Here is a 16,894-nt window from a genome sequence, read left to right as displayed (position 1 = left end):
CTTTGTCGCCTTGGACTGAAACAAAGCTTATAATCTTCCAAACTTGTTGTTCTTCCGGGAGCCAAAAGGATTGAATATTGCTCTTTGAATTTCCATTTCCTTACATGTGTACCAGCATCTCTGGAAGCCTCCTGAAGAACAAAACATAGCCATTCCATGGATTTTCAGCTGAAGGTTGTTCTACGCATCAGATTACGGCTCCTTTCCACCCATTCGAGCCAAGTTTCTGCCCTAGACTTGAGTCGTCTGACATCATAAGATTTAAAACCTGCAGCAAAGTAAATCCTATTTTCCCCCATACAGAAACAAAAGAAGTTTTAGGATTAATCACTGATGAATGATAATATGTATAAATATTCATGGGCCATATTCACTACACATGTATTGGCAAAAATTTGAGAGTACAACAGAGTGTAGCACTTCCCATGAATATCCACAACCTGCAACAAGAACTCTCCAGAATGGTATGAATAAGGTTTTCAGAAACTGACTAGCTAAGTCTTATTATAAGAGATTTCATATATTTCTGTATAAGCAATGATCCTACCTTTAAATTTAGCAATGTTTGAACACAAAAATATTGCATTTCACTAAAATAATATGTTTGCTTTAGCTTTACTGTTTGAAGGAAATGCTTGAGCATATTCTTTTTGATAAGGTAAAGATTTAAGCATACAAGGAGGAAATCAGTCAAATGTCTAATTTTGTTTACTGTTGCTTTAAAAGTTATTGAGACATCGCTGTTGTTTAACTCTCAATTTTTTCTTTTTATGTAGGTTTGGAGATTGTTGCTGAAATTGTTCTTCTCCTTCACTTTTTTATCTTCATCATCAAAGTATTCTGCTTACCAGGTACCCTAACTTTTGAGCCTAAGCCAATGTATGATGTCTTACTATGGCAGTTTGTGTGATAATTTTTTGTGTCAGCTATGTTGCGATTTGTGATTGGATGTTGTTAAATTGGCGGGCAACTGATTGAATTGATTTCTTTGTTTTCCCTAATGTTATATGCTTACTTTCGATTGTTAAAAGTTATTCATAGCAGAATATACTTAAAGAAAATCCTGTTAATTTAAGCATAAAGTAATTCTATTTGAATTGTGGATTTAAGTGGATGTGAACTATTCGGTTTGTTAGCTTTCGAGATCTCTTCGTTTTAATGCTCTATTGATTTGACTATGTTAATTTTTTCCAGATATATTTGTGACTTGGATTCTGTTATAAAAATATTGTTAGTTCTAGTTTCGCCTTTTGCAATTTAAATCATGAAAGTATTACTCAATGATTGATATACTATGCGAATGTCTTTTAAGATTGCTACTTGTTAAGAAAAGAATGATAAATTTTAAATCTATTCGTTTAAATATTAAACTCTCCGGTTGGAATGATAAGTTAGTTTCTGTTCGCTCACCTAACGTAAGTTAGTAATGCAAATGTTAATTTAATATGTGTTTTCTTATGTCTCACGTATCTTGTTCATCAGTTCAGTCGTTGTTTTTGAATTAAAACTAGAGTTCTATTGCATGTCCAAACTACCAAATCTAAGCTAGCAGTTTGAAGTGTCTCACTTCATAAATTAGAAGTGATAATTTTGAGGAAAACTATTATTTAACCGAATTACATGTGTAGCAAGAGAATATAAGTTTTATTTTTATAAATCCTTCTAACGCAAAGACATTTTAGTTGTTAGATTCTCGTTACTAAAATCAGTTCGTTTTCTCTGTGAGTTCATCCTTGTTATTAATGTGAATGAGGATTTTGCGATTTAATCCTTTATTTGAATGAATAACTCATTCAAATTTGTTACTTAAGTCAATTTAAAGGAGTTACATGCATTTGTTATTAGCATTTAGTTATTTATGATAGAATCAACCTCGATTATCTATTATCTTGTCTTCTTCTTCCTCGTTTTTTAATTCACTAAGAATTTCTCCTTTTTTACTAATGTATTTTTAGCTCTTATAATAATTGCAGAAAAGAAAAGAATATCTTGAATGTCATGGACATTCCTAGAAATAAGAGATGGATGTATTGTGATAGAGTTAGTAAAGAATACTTGAATGGGGTAGAAGATTTTTTAAACCACGCCTTTTCTGTAAAACAAGATGGAGAGAAAATATTATGCCCTTGTGTGGAATGTGTCCTTATCCATCAAGTAAATCGGGCTACAACATATGATCATCTTGTGGTTAATGGTATTATTCCTTCATATGATACTTGGTTTTGTCATGGGGAGTCTCTAAAGGCATCAAATAATATTCAAGTAAAAAATCACAGCCAATCAACTTTAAGGGGCGATGATATGAGAGGAATGATACATGATGTCTTTAGAGGCTTTACACAATTCATGGAGACTGATGTTAGTGAAAGAGGTCAGATGGAACCAATCCTACAAGAAAATACTGCTCATCCATTTGGAAATCAACCTTATCCCGAGGTGGATAAGTTTGAACGGCTCATGAAGGAGGCTAATGAAGAACTATATCCTGGATGCAAGAAGTTTAGCAAACTATCCTTTTTGCTGCATATCTATCGTACAAAATGCATGTTCAAATGGTCAAACGAATCTTTTAATGCTTTGCTTGGACTATTGAAGGATGTGTTGCCTGAAGGGGAAAACATTGCCTCCTTCTTTCTATGAGACCAAAAAGATAGTTGAAAGCTTGGGCTTAAAATATGAAAAGATACATGCTTGTCCGAACGATTGCATGCTTTTTAGGAAAGAGTTTGCTAGTAAGGATGTCAATGAGTGCAAAATTTGTGGGGCTTCTAGATGGAAAAATAATGTTAAAAAAATTCCAGCCAAGGTCCTAAGGTATTTTCCTTTAAAGCCAAGGCTGCAAAGATTGTTTATGTCTTTAGAAACATCTAAAGCAATGCGATGGCATCATGAAGAGCGCAACAAAGATGGAGTTCTAAGCCATCCTGCAGATTCTGAAGCTTGGAAGAGTTTTGATAGTAAATATCCCGAATTTGCTAGAGATCCTCGCAATATCCGCCTAGGATTAGCTTCTGTGTGTTTAATCCATTTGGTACAATGCGAACTGTTCATAGTACATGGCCAGTTATTTTAATGCCATATAATCTTCCACCATGGATGTGTATGAAGCAAGAGTTCTTCATTATGTCCTTACTTATTCCTGGACCGAAAGCACCTGGCAATAATATTGATGTCTTTTTGCAACCTTTAATAGAAGAGTTAAATGAATTATGGGATGTCGGGGTAGAAACATATGATGCCTCTGCTAAGATGATATTTCAAATGCGAGCAGCTCTCATGTGGACTATAAATGATTTTCCAGCATATGGTACTCTCTCTGGATGGTGCACTTATGGTCGGTTTGCATGCCCTTCTTGCAACATAAACACTCAATCTAGAAGGTTCAGACATGGCAACAAGTTTTGTTACATGGGGCATCGACGCTTCTTGAAATTGAGACATAAATATCGAAATGATGCTAAATCGTTTGATGGGACTAAAGAAACAAGATATGCACCTTGTCCAGTATCTGGGTCACTGGTGCTGAATCAAATTAAAGATATAAAGTTTACTCTCGGCCAGTCGAGTGAAGGGGTAAGTGGGGTGATGAAAAATACATGGAAAAAGAGGAGCATTTTTTTCGATCTTCCTTATTGGGAGTCTAACTTGGTGCGCCATAATCTTGATGTGATGCACATAGAAAAAAATGTGTGTGATAATTTAATTTATACACTATTGGGTCTTGGTAAAAAATCTAAAGACAACTTAGAAGCTCGACTAGACTTGAAGGAGATGAAAATAAGACCAAGCTTATGGCCTCAATATCGAGCTAGTGGGAGAGCATATCTTCTCGCTACTTTCTTCACAATGTCTCCGAATGAAAAGGAGTTATTTTATGAAGTACTACAAAATGCCAAGTTTCCACATGGCTATGCATCTAATATCTCATGTTGCATTCGCAAACGAAAGATATCTGGGCTAAAAACTCATGATTGCCATGTTATAATGCAAGAACTTCTAGTTCAGTTATAATTGAACTATGCACATTCTTTCGTGTTCTGTGTAGCAAAGAGCTAAAACTAGATGAGTTAAAGTTACTTGAAGAAAAAATTCCAGAAATATTGTCTACTATGGAGAAACTCTTTCTCCCAGGATTCTTTACTGTTATGGTACACTTGGTTATTCACTTGGCAACTGAGGCTAAACATGCGGGGCCAGTAAATTATCGCTGGATGTACCCAATTGAGAGGTATGAAGAATATCAGTGAATTTTTATTAAATATACTTAGTCATTAAATATTATAATATCAAACTAATAATATTACTTTATTTCATATAGGTACTTAGGTATGTTAAAATCATATGTTCGTAATCGTGCATGCCCAGAAGGTTCAATAGCAGAGGCATATGTAGCTAATGAATGCTTGGCATTTTGCTCACGATATCTGGAGGGTGGAGATTCAAGATTTTATTGCTCAAGAAAATGCGATAACAATGTTGAGCATGCTACTAGTAAAGAAAAATGTCTTTTTCCTACTGTTGGGGAGTCATATGGTGGAGTAGATGTATTTGAGTTGGATGAGAAAACATGGTTGCAAGCACATCGGCATGTGCTTTTCAATTGCGATTCAGAGGTGGTTGAGAATTATAAAAAGTAAGTGTTATATCTATTATTGAATATATGTATGACTTATTTGATAACAAAATAATATCTGCGAGTCACATCAGTACGGAACATATTGCTGAAATCAAAAGATCACATCGTAAGCGTCGTTTGACACAACATCAACTTGACCGTGTGCATTTCGATACATTTCATGAGTGGTTCAAGGAGCAAGTAAGTGATTAAATCGTTGGCTAAGTTAAATTATTGTCCTTGTAGAAATATCTACATTTATAGTTGTATCTTTCTATTTGGTTAGGTAAAGGAGCAGGAAGCCACATCTAACATCTTAAAGGATGTTAAAGTCCTTGCACAAGGGCCTAGTTTTTTTGCAAAAAGATTCAATGACGCCCTGACCTTTTTTCTTTTTCTTTTATAGATGCATTAACAATGAAGTTGTCACTTTTATAATTCACACTTTTAGTGGTGAAGTTGTCACATTCTGCTTAATGAAGTGTGAGGCTAATCAAGTTTGTACGAAAAATAATTTTGGCAGGGGCATGGTTCTTATTTCGTCATCTATGGAAATTGAAAATTGCTGTTTTTTTGGTTATTCTTACATTTACAGTAATATTCATGATTTACTAGTCTCTTTCGGTAGCGTAATGCTAACGTAGATGACTGTGGATTCTTTAAATCACCGGATGATTCAGATATTTTTCATTCTAGGTAATTCGGAAGCAAGAAAGGTTCGTGGGCCTATTTTACTAAAAGATATTTGGAAACTTCCACCAGGAAAGACAATTGATGTACCGTTCAATAATCGTAACCAAACTATTGGGAAAGAGGGTCGAAAGCTTGCTAGCTTTCTAAGAATTATTGCCAGAACTCCAGAACTAACACCTCTACATGTAGATGATTGGAGAAATTTTGACGAGGAAAAGAAGAAATTGGTTGATTTTGTGAGGGTATGGAGTAGTTATTATCATTATTATTATGTGAAAAGGCTCAATCTTTTATGCGTGATGTTATCTTCTAAATGTTGACTTTTATTTTTCAGAAGAAGTTCTCTATTCCAAAACGTGGAGAAGCATAGATCTTAAAGTCACTAGGAAAGAAATGGAAAGACTTCAAGTGTGATTTAAAGGCTAAGTATGCGCAAAAATATAAGACTAAAGACGCTTTGCTAAAAAATAGACCAAGCGGCATACCGAGAGATCAATGGAGTGGTCTTGTCTCTTATTGGCTTTCTGATAAAGCTAAGGTATCAACCTTGAAAACACTCCTAGTCTGCTTATTTTTATAGCGTTTTGATTTTAGTTATGCTCAATTTTTTTGTAATTTATAAGATGTCATTTTATTATTTCAATGACGGAGACGTACTGTCACGACCCCAATCCCGGTACCAGGTCGTGATGGCGCCTCTCGTGAAGACAAGGCCAGCCAACTAACCCAAATCCTTTCACTTACAATTATTAAACATAAATGAATAGAAGATACAACTTAATGGCATTAGAAACTGTTAATTACTACCCGACCGGGGTGTCACAAGTCATGAGCATCTAAGAAGTAGGAACACGACTACAGGGTCCAGTGTTTTTGAGAGCGCAAAGCGCAAAAAAGCGACAAGGGCTCGCCTCGCTTCAAAAGCGAAGCGCAAAGCGAAGCGCACGCTTTATTAAAGTGAAGCGCAATTCTTAAAAAACATAATGTAAAATTATAAATAATCAAAAACATCAATTTAAATACTTAAAATTAGGTACTAGGTACCACCAAATCATCCACAAACCATAGGACAAGCAAAATCAAAGCTACTAAATTACTAGAAGTCAATCAACATCTTATTCTTCTACTCTTCTTCTTCTTCTTCAAGATTGTCAAAATCTTGAATTCCTCTAGTATCTTCATATTGCTCGTCATCTTCTTCTTCCCCCTCCTCTTCATGATCACTTTCCTCTTCATCAATTAGGGATAGGGATCGACTTGTAGTAGCCACACTTTTTCCCTTCCTAATAGAGCTTGAACTTGGAGTATATCTCCTTAAACCATAAGGATTCTCCCCAACTCCACTACCAACCGCAACATCACCCCAAGTGAAATCGGAGTCGCCTTCAAATACTTCTTCATCTTCACAATTTTCGGGGACTCCGGTTAGCCACTCATTAGCCTCATCAATATTGTCCAAAAGAATTGGATCAATTATATTGCGGTGGTTGTACCGACGCCTCAATGCTCTATTGTATTTTATAAACACTAGATTATGGAGTCGCTTCAAGGTTAGTCGATTCCTTTTCTTTGTATGAATCTGCAAAAAAGATGTGTCAACTAATTAGTATTTAGTAGGAGTTTGGACAATTGAGATATAATCTACTTTATCTCAAAACACGAAATAATTCTTTTTATTTCTCACGTGTTCAAAAACACTCCAGTTCCTTTCACATCCGGATGAGCTACAAGTTAAGCTTAGAACTTTGATGGCGAAAGTCTGTAACTCCGGAGTCTCTACACCATATTGGTCCCACCATTCAACTATAGAAGTCAAAAAAATATTCAAGAGTTAATAAGTATAAAAAATACATTGAAGTTAGAGCTATAAAATATAGAAACACTTGGTCACCTGGCGACTTTGTCGTTCTTTGTTTAATAGCAAGTCGAAGCTTAAAAAGTCCTTCAGCTGCCTTGTAAGTAGCAAACTAATCTACTATCTTTTCTTGCAAGTCTTCATCTGGGTTCAACTTGATAACAACCTGATGGAATCCTGTCCACACTTCTTTAGCCAATGAATTCTTCTCATGCTGCTCATAAAAGAGTGATGGGTTCAAAATAAGTCCNCTGAGACAACCAGCCTACAATCCAATATCATATCCAAAATTTGGCATACCAAGCAAAGAAAGATCCACTCGGACCTCTAATTCCCAATAACCGCTAGACGGTGCCGATACACACGATTTACAACAACTGCATAGCCTGAACACGAGAACTCCTAGTCTCCAACTCCATATAGCACACAAATCACTATACCTGATCCCAAATTGCGCCGTACGAATACATATCACACCTCAAGTACCCAATCATCCCACGAAAGGTATTCTAAAGTTTCTTGTGCCATCAAACAAACTCAGATATCACCAGTCGATCCCAAATGCCGCAACACTACCGAAGTATTATCAGTTTACATCACATTGCCCTTTTTCTGGAACATATACCCCCGTCGAATCACTATGGTTGGCAATACCATTTTCCTTAATCATTTGAAGATCGATTCTTTAATCACCTGCAGCTGCCCGTGCTGCTTAAGAATTTAACGACTTTCCATTATGAACAGAACCGTAACCTTACACACACAAATCCCAATCCTCCACCACATATCGCATATACCATACCACACTAGTATAACATGAGAACTCCATCTCCCTTCCTAACCACAAACATCTACGTACTCCACTAGTCAAGAACTCTCCATCGATCCCATCAAGAAGAGAATCATTACACATTCCGTGCTTCGCATGCCCATAGGCAATATATACGTCTCTAAACCACGGTAAAACTCATCAAGAACTCTCTCCCAATTCCATTGCACAAGCTAAACTACCAGGACTGAATCCTTCTACCCAAACCAAGCTAAGCAAGCTGTCAGAACTCAAGAGCCTTGCTGCACAATACCTGTAAAAGGCCATTACCTCGAACACATACGAAGAATTAATCACATCCTTACCATACCGATTCGGTCTACTGTCAAGCTATTCCATCTATCTAATTTCCCTTTTGATTCATCATCCACTTGATATTCTCCCTCGCTGTAGCATCACAATGCCTCAATCCAAGCTTACCACACGAGACTCGAACATAAGACCACACTGTCTAAGACCCATAGGCCACTGAATACTCTCTCAATTGTTTCCCAGAAATACCACATTCCCGAATACTTTACTCTGAAGAACTTCCTGCGAGTCTAAATTCGCTTCCTTTACTTTCCAGGTACCGACACATAGGATCCCATGATCAACATAAAAATACCACAAGTCTTGATCTTTTCTAATGAAAACACAGTCTTTAGTCACATACACCACCTTAAACCACCTGAGTGCTACATGTAGATTCTTGAACACATTAAAACCATTCTCGAGAGTCATTCTCTCTTGTTCATCTGCAAATTACCCGATTTAACGAACAGAACCACTCGTGCTTTATTGACACTCCGATACCGTAAAATGAGACCCTCATCCCAATACAACCAAGCAACTTCCTGCTCTATGCACCGAGCATTCTTTACCAATAACAACTCTAGACATTCCGAAACTCTCATACCCTATGGGAACATAATATAACCTTTGTCGAAATTTTGCTTCACTCGCCCATCCTCGGCTCAATTTCTGCAACTAGAACCAATTCGCCAGCATACCTCGAGACGTAACCAACATAGCACGTAACCGTGCAATCAGCTAATCAACAGCAACCTCCCCAACTTGGCTCGAAGCCATATATCAAAACACACTTAACAACTCATAACACTTTTACTCTAATGATGCCACAATGTCATAGTGAGATTAAACTCAAATCATCTACAAGTTTGTGAAAACAAAGATCATCTAGTACTGAAATCCTCTACAACCCTCGCATTTATCCCCACATCAACTGAGTCCACTCTCTTAAGCGACCCGAATTTTTAAATTTCAACACATACCCTTCAATTACACATGAGATCTTCTAACATACACGTAAGGACCATACCACTCAAGAACACTCCGCAGGAGATGACCCCTGCTTCGCCTCAATTTAGTACTTCAGCACACCTTTCACCATCATATACGTTACTCAGTCATTAGTCTTCCTGAGTCTGAACTCATACCGCCGCATGCAATGCACTTCACTTCCCAACTAGGAGATACGAAAATGTTCTTCACGCGCCCATAATTCGGGCTACACATCAATCCACAATAGGAGTCGAATCACTTAACAGTTCATCTATTATCCTGCGGACTTCTTCGTCACTACCAAGTCATATAGACACATCTCGCTGTACTAACATACTCATCACATGGATTTCCCACCGCCATTCCGGCTAATAGGGACAATACCGAACATATACGTTCAAAACACTCGCTCACACAATCAGCACCTCGGTGCTCAAGCCATAGGCAAGGATCCGGCCTCAAGTCCTCCAGACTGGCCCAACATACTCACGAAGATTACATCTCGCCCCTCGATCGGGGAATCACAAACCATCAAGGCACATATAATACTGAGCGCTCACGTGTGCATACAGACGTGTGGAAGGAATTTCAAGAGTTATATATCAAGCTGAATCAAGTACGCACGATAAGAATTCCAAGAATGGGAAGTTTTCCTAAAGGTTCTGCAGCCTCTCGAGGATAAATACAGACGTCTCCGTACCGATCCGCGAGACTCTACTAAACCTGCTCGTGACTCGTGAGACCTAGTAACCTAGGCTCTGATACCAACTTGTCACGACCCCAATCCCGGTACCAGGTCGTGATGGCGCCTCTCGTGAAGACAAGGTCAGCCAACTAACCCAAATCCTTTCACTTACAATTGTTAAACATAAATGAATAGAAGATACAACTTAATGGCATTAGAAACTGTTAATTACTACCCGACCGGGGTGTCACAAGTCATGAGCATCTAAGAAGTAGGAATACGACTACAGGGTCATATATATATAAAATGAAATCTAGAATCCAAAAGATAAGTCCGGTGCCGCGAACGCTGGCGGTCACCTTGCTCAGCTACATTAGTATTACCTTCAGTCCGCTAATCACCCGCTACCGGGTGAAACAATACCTGCAACTGCACGCGAGGTGCAGGGAGTAAAGTGAGTACTTCCAACTCAGTGGTAATAAGAGTAAATAATAACTGAGAGACAAGAAATCACGTAAGAGCACTCCATCATGCTATATAGGACAGTACAACCCCTTTGAGAAAACAGTAAAACCGTGAAAAAAAAATCCTTTAGAAAATATCTGCTCAGTTTAAAAACCTCTTTTGAAAATATCCTTTTCCAACAGTCAAGCAAATGAATGCGTAATCAGATAGTGCAAGTCCGCACATAAGTCAGCCCCTCGGGCACAGCACTCCACTAACAATTAACATCAGGGCGTCTGGTAAACAATGCAAGATGTAGCATGAATGCCAATGAAATGAGAGTGCTGAATGTCATGACACGTATTACAAACAGGAACCAATGCATGAATGCAATGCAATGCATATGACCGCTGCGGCGCGCAGCCCGATCCATTTGGGTACCCGCGCTCACTGTGGGGGTTCAGACTCCGGAGGGGCTCCTACAGCCCAAGCGCAATATCATCATAGTATCGCTGCGGCGTGCAGCCCGATCCATCCTCAGTCCAGAACATGCAAATGAGCCACTCGGGCAATGTCAAGTAATAGCTTTTAACTCAAAACATCAGAAAAATGCAATTTAAGTCTTTAAACTTTAACAATATGACTGCACATTTCAAAACAGGGTTTAACTCAGGACTGAAATCATTTAATATGCTAAGTGTCATGAAAACAGTGATAATAATCCCTAAAGGATTCAAATAATCGGCACGAAGCCCAAAACATGGCAATCAACCCAAATCACGATAGCATCAAGTAGGTTTCAGTCAATTACGCAGTAAAATCAACAACCGGGACGGACCAAGTCACAATCCCCAACGGTGCTCTACCCCACGCTCATACCTGGCGTGCAAGTCACCACAATACAGCACTATGATGTGCAAATCCGGGGTTTCAAACCCTCAGGATATCATTTACAAGTATTACTCACCTCGAACCGGCGAAATCTCTAGCCCGCGACGCCTTTGCCCCTCCAATCGGCCTCCACGTGCGTCGAATCTAACCAAAATCAGAGCGAATACATCACACTATGCCAAGGGAACAATACCCAATCGAAAACAATCAAAATATAGCAAAAATCTCGAAACTAGTAAAACCCGAGTCCTGGGCCCACTTCTCGAAAAATTACAAAACTCACATTACCGGATTCCTCGTCTCGCCACGAGTTCATACATACCAAGAACTCCCAAATCCGAGCTCAAATGACCTATCAAATCCCAATTTAAAATATCAAAAACTCAAGCCCTAGCTTTACCCCCTTTTGAAGAATTTCAACCAATTTCCATGTTAAATCTATCAAAGTTCCATGTATTTAGGCCAAGGGACTTACCTCCAATCACACCTAGTCGAAATCCCCCTTCAATTCCGTCCAATAGCTCCCAAGCTCGCTTAAAAATGGTGGAAATAACATAACCCTCGCGGAACAAAATGAATATAAAACTCCTACTGGCTTCAGGGGTTTCCGCTTCTGCGGTCCCCACGCCCGCTTCCGCGCAACCGCTTCTGCGATTTTTGTCCGCTTATGCGGAATTTCATTAAAACTCAAGGGCCGCTTCTGCGACACAAATTTCCGCTTCTGCGGAAGCTCACCTCCTGGCCAAACCCGCTTCTGCGACCGCCTGTCCGCTTCTGCGGACTCGCTTAAGCGAAAAGTGTTCCGCTTCTGCGGAACTGCCCAACTCCACTCCAGACCGCTTTTGCGGCCAATGATAAGCTTCTGCGGAACCGCTTATGCGGTCCATTTCCGCAGAAGCGAACATACCAGATACCAGCAAAATCTGTCATTTCCTCAACTTGAATTTCATCCCGATAGCCATCGGAAACCACCCCGAGGCCCCCGGGACCTCAACCAAAAGCACCAACATGTCTTAAGACATCATCCAAACTGGTTCCAATCATCAAAACACATCAAACAACACTAAAATCATCAATTCTCATCGGATTCAAGCCTAAATTCTTTAAAAACTTCCGAAACTCACATTTGATCAAAACCCAACCAAATCACCTCCGAATCATCTGAAATTTTGCACACATATCCAAAATCACCTAACGAAGCTACAGCAACTCTCGGAATTCCATTCCGACCCTCGGATCAAAATCTCACCTGTCAACCCGAATTTGCCAAAATACTAACTTCGCCAATTCAAGTCTAATTCTACACCGAACCTCCAAAATCAATTCCGATCGCACTCCTAAGTCACAAATCATCCCCCGAAGCTAACCGAATCACCGGAAATCACATCCGATCCTTCTAACTCATAAGTCAACGTCCGGTTGACTTTTCCAACTTAAGCCTTCCTTAAAGAGACTAAGTGTCTCATTTCCTATCCAAACCAATTCAATTCAACTATAACTCACTCGTTGCTGATAATGAAACATGAAGAAGCAGTAAATGTGGGAAACGGGGCTGTAATACATGAGACGACGGGTCGGGTCGTCACACGCACACAAGCAAATAGAAACAATAGGGCCAAGCAAACAAGACCTCACACAAGAGGATCCAAAAGTATTTCTACCTTGATGAATGAGCAGGTGAACTCGTGAAAATTACAAACTATAATATTTTAAACCTTTTTTTTGTCATGCATATCTGATATCATTTTTATTGTATTAGGCTGTAAATGGGATTGAGCCTACACGAGCAGAAATTTTCTTATTAACTCATAAAAACGTAAGGATGGTAGGCCACTGGATGATGATTCTGTCAAGACAATCGTAAGATTTATTCTTTATTTTATTTTGTTGGTTTGATAACTCCATCAAACAATGTGCATTTTTTCCTGCTCATGAATTCCAAAATTGATTTATTGTATATTCTATGGTCAGGAAATGATAAATGAAAGGATGAGCAATAGTGAGAGATCTACTGAGCAACCTCCTCGTAGTGTTGCTTGGGAAGGCGATGTGTATTCTCAGGTGTTGGGAAATAAAAAAAGTGGGTATGTTCGTGGTTTAGGACTTGGTCCAACTCCTTCTGTTCTATGGGGTAGTAGGTCTTCCTTAGGAAATATTATTGCAGATGATTCTTCTAATGAGGTTATACAAAGGTTAGAACAGAAGATAATCGAGTTAAAGGAGAAACAAAATGAAGAAATGAGTATGATGAAACAAAATCAGGAGATGATGCAATCAGAATTACTCCAAATGAGACAACTCATGCGTAAATATGCTCCTGATGCATCTATGCCTCAAAGTAGCAATGGCACCTCAGGCGAACAGGTAACTCCATTTCATAAGCTTTAGACATTTTTAATGAAATTCTAATCATATAAAAGTATTTTTATCTAACATGTTAATATTTATTAGATCCCTGATGCCAATAGTGGACATGAACGAGTACCACAAACATCAAGAATGCCTAGTGTTGTTGAAAACGGTCAACCTTCTCATGGTACTACTCATCTTTGTCCTTCGTCACTATTATTTGAGTTTTCCTCCTTCGATTTTTATTAATTTGTTGTTGTATTTAGGCTTACCTTGGATGCTTCTTGCTTTTATATTTCCCTCACTGTTGTTGACGTCGCATTGGTTGTGAGAATATTTAGAAGTACAAGATATACTAGCATGTGTTGAACATTTCGATTATAGCCTGCCTAGGAGTTTCCTTCTTGTAAACAAGGAAAGAATGTAGCAGACAAATTTAAATATATTAGCTATGTGCTATTTAAGTTTTTCTATTTTGATAGGTTTTTAGTTCTATGTCCTACACTTTTGCGCATAGTTGGCCTTGCACTGTTTGCTCCAAAATTCTTGTGTCCTCCGGTTGTTAATCGATGAAGTTTTTGCATGAAACCAAATCCATGCCACTGATACACAAAGGATAGAACTACGTAAGGGAGATTCACTAAAAGTAGGAGGAACCATTACAGAAGAAGAAACCTTAAACCTCTTGCTTCTTGATCCTTCTGTACTGCTACTGCCGCTGCTTCCACCACTCATAATATCTGGACTGCTGTAGTTTTTCCAAGTAAATCCAAATTGGTTAAGTTACAGAAGAATGTCCTAACAAGAATCAAACAACTGTGCATAAAGTATAAATACTCCCAAGTAAAAAGGTCTGAGTCCATCACAAGCAGTAGTTTTTTCTTTATATCACATGTACACCTTGAGCAAGTTCTTGCTCAGCATAAAAATGTGGAAATAGAAAATATAGTGTTCCAACTAGAACTTAGAAGGAGCCAATATCTGATCTGATCCAAGAAAATATTCACTGGATCTGATGATCCATTATCTGAGTCCAGCGCAAGTTGTCTAAAAGCAGTCCATTCACTGCTACAATCCGACACACTTGAATTTTTCCAAGATGATAGATCATTATTATTGTTTTATCAGTTACATGTGGAAGTACTCTAATACTTGGCTGCACAACTTTATCTATTTTTTTAATGTCCATATGATGACTTTGGTATTGGTGATAATTGTTCTTGAAGTGGAAAATTCTAGCAAATGTGAAATGGTCACTTACTGTATTCTTGGATGATGACGACTTATTTTCTGAGTTCCTAGCCATGATGCTTTGTAAATTCTTGCTTAGTTTAGCTTTTAGTGAAGAAAAACTGAGACCATGTTTGCTATCATTTGATTGCAACATATTTATTGATTGATCATGATCTGAGTTGGGATTTGAGAGAGTAGAAGCAAAATTTGTTCATGCATTTTCCCCACGTAAGGCTCGAGCAGCTTCATCGTAGGCACGAGCAGCTTCTTCAGGAGTATCATATGTTCCTAGCCATAATCTTACACGTTAGGATGAGTCCTTTATCTCAGCAACCCATCTTCCAAATGGTCTTTGTCTTACACCATTTAGTGTAGAGAAATAAAACACAATCTTTTATTTCTCTACACTAAGTTCCATATTTCCTGTTTAAAGAAAGTATTCTGTTTAAAGTGAAAGAAGCACTGATTATTTTAACTTACCTAAACGTGTTTCGCTTATGTACTTGTGACCTCCCTTCTTCATATTCAAGCGCTCTTCTGTTGGACGTTGGTTATGCTTAAATACATCACTCCTCCACACTGCTCTATCTTCTCGTTTCAACCCAAACCAAGCAAAGGATGGAGGTTGCTCTGTCTTTTCAGGCCTCTTGCTTTGGTGCTGTAACAATTAGGGGATTAAAATAAGAGAGTATCATTTTCTTCTTTGCCCAAAAACTTAAATCAGTGATAGTGAAAAGTCAAACTATTTGCCTTTTCATTCTTGTTTTCAACCCAAACCAAGCATAAAAGAAGATAATTCTGCTTAACTTTCTCCTCTATTTTCACTACCATTTTCCCTTGTTTCTATTCCTTTTCCTATTTTCCCAGGATAGGGTAAATTTCTGCTCACATTGATTCATTCTAATAGTGAGACCGTTCAAGGAACGTCCTTACCTTGATTTTACATGTAATGTCCTCACGATCCAATTATAAATTTGGGATGGAAATTGTGATGTTATCCATTTAGAGATAGGTGACTTTTGCTAACTTCCACTTTGATGAAGTTCTAGATTATGTTGAACAAAGTACTGAATGGAGTTAACCTAGAGCTCCCCATCTTGATTCATTATTGGTGATAATTGTTTCCCTCTTGTCTATATGTTTTGGCTTCTTTTTTTGGCTCTTTGTACTGCCATATGACGTTTGGGTCATTGCGCAAGGGCTTTGAGTTCCATGCTGTTGATACACGAAAGATGAGACTTTGAAATGATTCAGAGTTCACCCTTTCTGATGGCTGTTCCTTTTCCAATTATTGTTGTTAATTGTCTGAATTTCATGTGCTAGTACTGGTATCTTCCTTCCAGTTGTGCTGCATCGTTGTCATTGCTTCAGACGTTTTCTTATCTTATGCGCACATGTATGTGTTATACAGGCACTTGGTGATAGATTATTGGAACATTTTTGTTCTTTCGATATTCTTTTGACACAATTATTTTAGAATTTCAAGTCATACCGTCTGATGTTGGATAATTTAGCAGGTGAAAGATTTCTAAATGATGAAAAGTTGCGGAAATCATTTGAAGACCATCATTTGGATTAGTTATATAATGACATTAGCTATTTAGTCTAAACAATATATTTTTACGTTTTAAGTTACTGTGATATTAATATTTTTGATTAGTACTTCCTTTTGTTTGTTAAGATTAATGAGATACATTATGTTTTTTTTGAATTAATATTAATATATTTTATTATTTGAGTCATATTATGCACGAATGTAGTAACTGTCATTAATTGTGGCTAAACTATTTATAATTGATGTAAAACAAAATGCCATTAAAGATATTGACTTTTAGCGGCAATTTAGTTAAACATATTAGCCATTAGAATGGAAGCTAAAAGGGCAAACTAAGATGTTTTCAGAAGGGATACTATGGCCATTTTAATTGCCACAAAATAATTGCCTTTAAAGACGCGAACATTTAGCGGCAATTATTTTGAATTTAGCGGCTATAAAAATGGATGCTAAAGGAGAAT

The 16,894-nt window shown here is 38.0% G+C and overlaps 1 protein-coding gene and 1 long non-coding RNA gene across 6 annotated transcripts in view; one reads left to right on the top strand and one right to left on the bottom strand.

Moving 5' to 3' along the window:
• LOC109215832 overlaps positions 1 to 16,620 on the top strand; it is a 24,698-nt gene extending 8,078 nt beyond the window's left edge. Inside the window, exons 1-8 of one of the 5 annotated variants that reach the window (XR_002066415.1) lie at positions 1,867 to 4,228; positions 4,319 to 4,816; positions 5,312 to 5,550; positions 5,643 to 5,846; positions 13,056 to 13,156; positions 13,268 to 13,660; positions 13,748 to 13,832; positions 16,396 to 16,620. Coding sequence is in view for 2 of the 5 variants with exons in the window: in XM_019379946.1 (XP_019235491.1) it covers positions 13,271 to 13,660; positions 13,748 to 13,832; positions 16,393 to 16,457 (540 nt within the window). In the remaining 3 variants the exon portion in view is untranslated. Of the gene's footprint in view, positions 1 to 776; positions 852 to 1,866; positions 4,229 to 4,318; positions 4,817 to 5,311; positions 5,551 to 5,642; positions 5,847 to 13,055; positions 13,157 to 13,267; positions 13,661 to 13,747; positions 13,833 to 16,392 lie in introns of those variants that run through there. The other 4 variants (XR_002066416.1, XM_019379947.1, XR_002066417.1 and 1 more) reach the window with 4 other exon arrangements.
• Positions 6,203 to 7,407, bottom strand: LOC109215835. The gene is made up of 2 exons (XR_002066418.1): positions 6,993 to 7,407; positions 6,203 to 6,887 (listed from the first exon to the last, which is right to left on the bottom strand). It is a non-coding gene; the product is annotated as an uncharacterized LOC109215835 (long non-coding RNA).
• Positions 16,621 to 16,894: the final 274 nt, after the last annotated feature.

This window comes from Nicotiana attenuata, unplaced genomic scaffold, assembly GCF_001879085.1.
Source record: "Nicotiana attenuata strain UT unplaced genomic scaffold, NIATTr2, whole genome shotgun sequence".
NCBI classification, from domain to species: domain Eukaryota; kingdom Viridiplantae; phylum Streptophyta; class Magnoliopsida; order Solanales; family Solanaceae; genus Nicotiana; species Nicotiana attenuata.
Note: the sequence above shows the minus strand (reverse complement) of the source record. Positions and strands in the feature narration are given on the sequence as shown.